The 8,530-nt window shown below is 39.6% G+C and overlaps 3 protein-coding genes across 3 annotated transcripts; all 3 read left to right on the forward strand. All coding sequences in view use genetic code 12, as the record gives it.

The window, feature by feature from the left end:
* Positions 1 to 136: 136 nt before the first annotated feature.
* CORT_0E00100 (Cca1 protein) lies at positions 137 to 1,696 on the forward strand (the record flags this gene model as incomplete). The annotated part of the gene is made up of 1 exon (XM_003869685.1): positions 137 to 1,696. One exon carries the CDS (start codon positions 137 to 139, stop codon positions 1,694 to 1,696), a length of 1,560 nt encoding a protein of 519 aa, XP_003869734.1.
* A 68-nt stretch (positions 1,697 to 1,764) lies between these two features.
* On the forward strand, positions 1,765 to 6,411 carry CORT_0E00110 (Aro1 pentafunctional aromatic enzyme; the record flags this gene model as incomplete). The annotated part of the gene is made up of 1 exon (XM_003869686.1): positions 1,765 to 6,411. One exon carries the CDS (start codon positions 1,765 to 1,767, stop codon positions 6,409 to 6,411), a length of 4,647 nt encoding a protein of 1,548 aa, XP_003869735.1.
* Positions 6,412 to 7,317: 906 nt separating this feature from the next.
* CORT_0E00120 (Ptc8 type 2C protein phosphatase) lies at positions 7,318 to 8,520 on the forward strand (the record flags this gene model as incomplete). Its single annotated transcript, XM_003869687.1, has 1 exon — positions 7,318 to 8,520. The coding sequence occupies one exon, from the start codon at positions 7,318 to 7,320 to the stop codon at positions 8,518 to 8,520; it is 1,203 nt and encodes a 400-aa protein (XP_003869736.1).
* Positions 8,521 to 8,530: the final 10 nt, after the last annotated feature.

Consider the following 8,530-nt stretch of genomic DNA (forward strand, 5'->3'; position numbering starts at 1 on the left):
ATACGCGCTATTACATACTATTTTTTTTTTTTTTGACTCAAGACAGTTGATTCAATTTATTTTATTTTTTTTTGCAGAAGACCATCACTATATGATCAATCGTGTCTTCAAATCATACAGATTTCTTCACGATTCAATGAGACGTGGAATTCCAAATGTTATTTCCCTTTCTGAAACAGAGCTGAAGATTCGCAACTTACTTGTTGATTATTGTAACCACTACAATGCATCCAATCAAGACAAACCATTGATTTTGAGAATCACAGGAGGATGGGTAAGAGACAAATTACTTGGATATGACAGTCACGATATTGACATCGCTGTCAATCGTCTTTCAGGGGAGGAGTTTGTCCACAATTTCCAAGAGTATTTAAAGAGAAAAGATCCACAATTTTCTGTTAACCATGTACATACGATAAAGATGAATCCGGAAAAGTCAAAACATTTAGAAACTTGCACGACAAAATTGTATGGAATTGATTTGGATTTTATCAACTTAAGGTCAGAAGAGTATGCACATGATAGTAGAGTCCCGACTATTGAGTTTGGCACTCCGCTCCAAGATGCATTAAGACGTGACGCCACATTGAATGCATTGTTTTACAACCTTAACGAGGAAAAGATTGAGGATTTTACGGAAAGAGGGATGGATGATTTGGAGAATGGTGTATTAAGGACACCACTTCCTCCAGTAAAGACTTTCTTGGATGATCCATTGCGTATTCTCAGATTGATTCGATTTGCTAGCAAGTTTAACTTTGCAATCGAAGCAGAAACCATGGATGCAATGAGAGAGAAGCACAACCAGCAGGCTCTTCTGACAAAGATAAGCAAGGAGAGGATTGAAATAGAGTTGAGAAAAATTTTAACCAGTCATAATCCTAGTTATGGATTGCAATTGATCAACTACTGCGATCTCAGTCAAAGCATATTCTTTGTTGAAGAGCTTGAAAAGGAGTTTGATGATTACCAGTTGGAGTTAGCGTTGAGTAAGATTCCCCACCAGGTCAATGTTGCAAGTGCAATTTATCTTACCTTTGAGCAACTCATTCTCGACTCAAAAATCAAATCAGTATTTCGAAAGTTCCTAGCAGACGGTGACACAAGGTTCAACTTTTGGCTTTCAGTTATTCTACATCCCTACTCTATTGTCACGACAAAATCGAAAGACATATACCATCAATATTTGAGATTGGGGTTAATGGCGAAAAAGAGTGACATCACTAAGATCTCCACAATTGACATGACGAGCAACGAAACACTACAAAGATATTTCCACAACCCAAGTAGTGTTAAGAGATCGGACTTGGGGATCTACTTGAGGCGTTTCCCTGGATTCATGGACCTAAACTTGATTGTCCAATGTTATCTAGAGTGTGTGGATGCTATACGTATCGGGACTCCAGTGGAAATTCCTGTACCCAACCATAGTGTACAATGCACCAGTGACCAAGTGAAGACAATTCAAAGCATTATCAACAGGTATGAATCATTGTACTCCACTATTGACTCCCTAAATCTTTCTGAGGTTCACCTTATGAAACCACTTCTAGATGGAAAGCAACTAGTAAAGCATATACAAAGGAATCCTGGGCCATGGATGAAGCCAGCTATGGATAATGTTCTTCTTTGGCAATTGGATAATCCTTTGGGTACTAAAGATCAATGTTTAGAGTACTTAAAATCAACTTTGTAAATAAATTTTCACAATTTTTCTTTTTTTTTTTTTTCATTCTTTCACATGAGTCATTGCTATTCACCACCATGTCAGTGAATAAGGTACCCATCTTGGGTAAAGAATCGATACATGTGGGCTATGAAATACAACCTCACATAGTCAGTGAGACAATTGCCAACTTGGCATCGTCAACATATGTGATTGTCAGTGATACCAACATGGCAAAAACCCACACATTCAAAAAATTGGTGTCAGATTTCGAAATCGAACTTATGGAGAAAAGACCAGAGTCAAGGCTATTAACCTACTTTGTTCCACCAGGGGAGAATAACAAGAGCCGTGAAACAAAGGCCGCAGTGGAGGATTTTCTTTTAAATAAAGGGTGTACCCGAGATACCGTAATTCTTGCAGTTGGTGGAGGAGTCATTGGGGATATGATTGGATTTGTCGCAGCAACATTTATGCGTGGAGTGAGAGTTGTTCAAGTCCCCACCACTTTATTAGCAATGGTTGACTCTTCAGTTGGTGGTAAAACCGCTATTGATACACCTTTGGGGAAAAACTTTATTGGTGCTTTCCACCAACCAGAGTATGTCTTTTGTGATGTTTCATTTTTGCAAACGTTACCAGCAAGACAGTTCATAAATGGCATGGCTGAAGTTGTCAAGACCGCAGCAATTTGGAACGAAGAGGAATTTACAAGGTTGGAGGAGTTTGCTCCAACATTTATCGCCGAGGTGACCTCCGCGAAACCAAATTTGGACAATATTAGAAAAGACTTGGTCAAAACCGTGTTGGAATCAGTAAGAGTCAAGGCTTCTGTCGTGTCAGCTGACGAAAAAGAAGGTGGGTTGAGGAATTTGCTTAATTTCGGGCACACCATTGGTCACGCTATTGAGGCTATCCTCACCCCCGAGGCACTCCACGGTGAATGTGTTTCCATTGGAATGATTAAGGAGGCTGAATTATCAAGATACTTGGGAATACTACCACCAGTTGCCGTTGCCAGACTTTCTAAATGTCTTGCAGCATACAAGTTGCCAATCTCAGTTGACGAAAAGGGTTTTTCTAAAATAGTTGGAGGTAAAAAGTACAATTTGTTGATTGATCTGTTGATCCAAAAGATGTTGATTGATAAGAAAAACGATGGTAGTAAGATAAGGTGTGTGTTGTTGGAAAGAATAGGTAGATGCTATCAACTCAAAGCTCATCAAATATCCAAAGACGATTTGAGATTTGTATTGACGGATGAAGTTTTAGTGCATCCGTTCAAAGATTTCCCCAAGTCGGTTACAATTTCACCTCCAGGATCAAAGTCAATCTCCAATAGAGCTTTGATACTTGCTGCATTGGGTACTGGTACTGTCCAGATTAAAAATTTGTTACATTCTGACGATACAAAGCACATGTTGGATGCCTTGTCTGTATTAAGGGGTGCTTCCATTTCGTTTGCTGATAACGGTGAAACTGTTGTCGTTGAAGGTAACGGAGGAAATTTATTTGCGAGTGAGAGAGAGTTGTATTTGGGTAATGCCGGAACTGCTTCAAGGTTCCTTACTGCTGTTGCATGCTTAGCTAAAAGCTCAGGTTACCCGCACGTCACTTTAACCGGTAATGCTAGGATGCAAGAGAGACCGATTGGTCCCTTAGTCGATGCTTTGAAGTCAAACGGGTCGGAAATAGAATACTTGAAAAATACAGGCTCTCTTCCACTAAAAATCGCTGCGGGAAAAGGTCTCCAGGGTGGAAGGATAGAGTTGGCTGCTACTATTTCATCTCAGTACGTATCAGCAATCCTTATGTGTGCACCATATGCCGATGAGCCTGTGACATTGTCACTTGTTGGTGGAAAGCCAATTTCTCAATTATACATTGACATGACTTGTGAAATGATGAAGCAGTTTGGTGTTGAAGTTACCAAATCAACCACTGAACCACACACTTATCATATCCCCAAAGCTACATACAAGAATCCTTCCGAATACATTGTCGAGTCAGATGCTTCATCCGCAACTTATCCATTGGCATTTGCCGCGTTGACAGGCTCTTCCTGCACAATTCCAAACATCGGCTCATCGTCATTGCAAGGTGATGCGAAATTTGCTGTTGATGTTTTGAAACCAATGGGATGTGATGTAAAACAAACAGCAACAACTACTACAGTCACTGGACCGCCACAGGGTCAATTGAAAGCATTGAATAGCGTGGATATGGAGCCCATGACTGATGCCTTTTTGACTGCTTCCGTTGTGGCAGCGGTGGCCAAAGGCACAACTACAATCACTGGTATTGCAAATCAAAGAGTCAAGGAGTGCAACAGAATCAAAGCCATGGTTGATGAATTGGCGAAATTTGGAGTCAAGGCTCACGAAATTGAGGATGGTATAGTAATTGAAGGGGTGCCATTGAGTGATTTGAAAACACCAGCTGTGGAAAATAGAGGTGTGCATACTTATGACGACCACAGAGTCGCCATGTCATTTTCACTACTAGCCGGATTATGCAAACAGCCTGTGTTGCTTTTGGAAAGGTCCACCACGGGAAAGACTTGGCCAGGATGGTGGGACATTTTACACTCTAAATTCGGTACCACTCTTGAAGGTTATGAAATAAATAAGACAACGACCTCCGTCACCAATGGAGACAAGAGTGTTGTAGTCATTGGTATGAGAGCTGCAGGTAAAACTACCTTATCAAAATGGTTGGCCAAATTCTTAGGCTTTAACTTTCTTGATTTGGATGAACATCTCGAAGAAAAGCTTGGCGTTGATATCAAAACATTGATAAAAGAAAAAGGCTGGAATTATTTTAGAGAGCAGGAATCATTATTAGCTACTGAATGTTTTGAAAAGTATTCCTCTGGATATGTGCTTTCCAGTGGTGGCGGTCTTGTCGAAAGTGACGATGCTAGAAAACAACTCAAGAACTATATTGTCAACAATGGTATTGTTTTGCACTTGCACCGTGATTTAGAAGAAACTGTCACGTTTTTGAATTCAGATGCTACACGTCCTGCTTTTGCTTCAGAAGTGAAGGATGTATGGTTAAGAAGAGAAAAATGGTATCATGAGTGTTCAAACTATCACTTCTACGCTCCACATTGTACAAACGCTGCAGAATTTTCCAATTTGAAGAAGGTATTTTTGAAATTCATTGCAAAGATTACCGGTATCGAAGAGTTAGTCATTCCAAAAACTCGCTCTGCTTTTGTCACGTTGACATATCCGGATGTAAGAGACGCATTAGAGATTTTACCAGGGATCACAGTTGGCGCAAATGCCGTTGAATTGAGAATTGATTTGTTAGCAAAATATGATACTTCCTTCATTGCTGATCAAGTTGGATTGTTGAGAAAGACCGTGGATTTACCAATCATTTACACGATCAGAACCAAATCGCAAGGTGGTATGTTTCCTGATGAAGATCTCGACACTATCAGATCATTGCTTTTGTTTGGTATCAAGATTGGTGTTGATGTTATTGACTTGCAATTGATTTCATCGAATGATGTCATTGATGAAGTGATGGCAAAGAGAAGCCACACAAAAGTCATTGCATCACACCACGATTTCACCGGCCAATTGAAATGGGATAATGTTGAATGGAAGACTAAATACGACCAAGGTGTGTCAATTAATGCTGACATTGTCAAATTAGTTGGCAAGGCAATTGACTTCAACGACAATTTGTTATTGGAAAAATTCAGAAGTGAAAACACAATCAAACCTTTGATTGGATTGAATATGGGACCAAAGGGTAAGTTGTCAAGAGTTTTGAATACTGTGTTTACCCCCGTTACACATGACCTTATCACTGACAAACCACAAGGAGTGGGACAATTGACCGTTAAGGAAATCAATGAAGCATACTTTCAAATTGGTGGGTTTGTTGAGAAGAAGTTTTGGGTTGTTGGATCACCAATTGAGCATTCGAGGTCGCCAGCATTGCACAATGCTGGGTATGAAGCATTGAGCTTGCCTTACGAATTTGATAGGTTTGAGTCAAGTGATGCAGAGAGTGTTTACAACAAGTTGATGTTGAGATCTGATTTTGGTGGATTAGCAATTACCATGCCATTGAAATTGGACATGATGAAATATGCCACCAAGCTTTCAGATCCAGCCAAGTTGATAGGTGCTATCAACACAATTGTACCTATTGATGATGGTTTCCTTGGAGATAATACTGATTGGGTTGGAATTACAAACTCTTTCAAGCAAAGTGGATTTGTTGGTGGCAACAATGTCAATGGGTTGGTTGTTGGAGGAGGAGGTACTTCAAGAGCTGCAATTTATGCCATGCACAAGTTGGGATGTCAAAAGATCTATTTGCTCAACCGTACGGTGTCGAAATTACATGATATTGCCAACAGTTTCCCTAAAGATTACAATATTGAGATAGTTGAACTGGATGAACAAGTTAATGGTAAACCAGTGTCTTTAGCTGTGTCGTGTGTTCCATCATCAGCACCATTGGATGATGTTTTATTGAGAAGATTGGAAATTATCTTTAACTCCAACAAGCCAGCTAGTGATGAAGCTCTATTACTTTTAGAAGCAGCATACAAGCCTAGAGTCACTCCTGTGATGAAATTGGCAGAGGACAAGTACAACTGGAAAGTTATACAAGGGGTTGAGATGTTGGTGAATCAAGGGAAAGAGCAGTTTAAAATTCATACAGGTTTTGCTCCACCATATGATGTTATCCATGATGCAGTAGTCGCAGAAGATTGAATCGTGTAAGTAGGATATGTGCAATATACATCATTAGTTTAACTTAGTGAACTGCGGCATCGGAATAATACGTTGTCCCTTTGATACACAAAAGTAATTCTCTTCATAGGTCATCGGAAAAACTCGCGTGAGTGACACTCTTCACAAAAGAAACTAAGATGCGCTAGAAAACACCGATCGGTGTTTCAGAAATTCGTGAGATGACTTGAGTATGCAAGATTAGTGATGACACAGTAATGTAAATTCATTGGTGTTTTCGATCTAGACTAAATGCAATGTCATCTTTTTAATATCGTAATATTGAAGTAATTTTCCAATCACGTGAGTCATATCGTTTTGTCTCGTTTTCGGAGTTCTCTCCCAAAAAAAATTAAAAAAAAGAAATTTTCTTCTCAAAAAACAATGTTTACCCCTCAATTACACCAAAGCCCATAACAAAATAAAATCTAATACCCACAAGATCAGCCAATAGCATCAAAGCGAGGGTTTTAATAGACCACGTCATCAATAATTCTAGTACTGAAGCGCAGTCAACCACCACTCCCACCATCATATCCTCACGTATCTACGTTTTGGTTCAACAGAAGTCCAGACGCCACACACAGACACCAACACGTACACACACAAAACCAATCGGGACGCAGGCGGGAATATAATCCAACACTTTAAAAAAAAAAAAAATTCACAACCAATCATCCTCCTCATCGAACTACTATAGCTATATATTGAGAAGTGTGTCCCTAAGCTTCCTTGCATTGATATTTCACTTCATTTCCCAAAAGCATAATCCATTCATTACTTTGATTTTGAGGTTTAAAGAGTTTATTATAACGTGCGGCGCTTCATAAAATTAGACGCCCTTTGAAAACCACATCACCTACTAAATATTTCACGTTCAGTTTCAATATGTCACGATCTCATAACTTGTACAAATTAGCATTATTTCCACTGAGGATGTCGCTACCCCATTGTCAGTGTCATTCCTTGTATCTCCACCAACCCAGTCGCATAAACCCCACTTCAAAGAGATTCATGTCCTCATACTTTAATGGTGTCAGAAACTACTTTGGATTCAACATTTCAGAAGAAAGTGAAGATAGAGACCAGGTTGATGAGGAGATACCGTACGTCCAGTACCCACTCATCACTAAAGAACAGATGAAGAAACTAGTACAAGATAAGTTCAAATTCGATTTCGGCTACGCGTCTTTTGGATTCCATTCGGACTCAATTGTACCATCTATAAATTCACTTAGTGATTTGACTGATCCAACACAATTGAACTCGCTTCTCCCGAGAAGAAGACCAGAGGGGTCTCCAAGTGATACTTTGAGCATCAAAGCAGGCGATGATACCATGCTTGTTTCTCCTTCAGTGCTTGCTATTGCTGATGGAGTCAGTGGATGGGAAAGTTCGGGAGAATTGGCAAACTCAGGTATCTGGTCACGTTCAATAGTGGAAACTTTTAGCCGATTAATGACAGAATACAAAATTAGTCACACTCCACATCATTTGAAGCGACGTGACATTCAAGAGATTTTGGATGATTCGTTTTTGCATACTTCCCATTTGATGGATTTACAAAAATTGAGCGGTTCATCAACTTTAGTTTTGGGAATGTTGAGCGGTGACATGTTGTTGATGATTAGTATAGGAGACTCAAAGTTGTTCATCATTAGAGACGGAAAGATTCTTCTCACAAACAAGGAAGAGACAGGCGATGGTTTCTGTCCGACACAAATTGGAACCAATACAATGTCAAAACTACCTTCTGACTTTGCATGGATTGATCTGGTCAAGTTGAGAGAGGGAGACTACATTGTCATGTGTTCGGATGGAATTACTGACAATTTATACGAAAGTGAAATTATAAACTACTTGGACGAGTTTGTCAACGCCAAAAAGAATAATGTGAAGACCATAGCCAACAAATTGTTGATCAAGGCAAAGGAAGTTGCATTTGACGACTATGCCTACACTCCATACAATGAGAAGGTTAATCAAACATTAAACAAAGATTCGTCCAAGAAACCGCATAGTGTTGGAGGAAAAGTTGACGATATGTCGATAGTTGTTGCCAAAGTTGTAAAGAATAGTAAACAAAAGTGAGCAGGATAGC

The sequence above is a fragment of the Candida orthopsilosis genome, assembly GCF_000315875.1.
Source record: "Candida orthopsilosis Co 90-125, chromosome 5 draft sequence".
Classification (NCBI taxonomy): Eukaryota; Fungi; Ascomycota; class Pichiomycetes; order Serinales; family Debaryomycetaceae; genus Lodderomyces; species Lodderomyces orthopsilosis.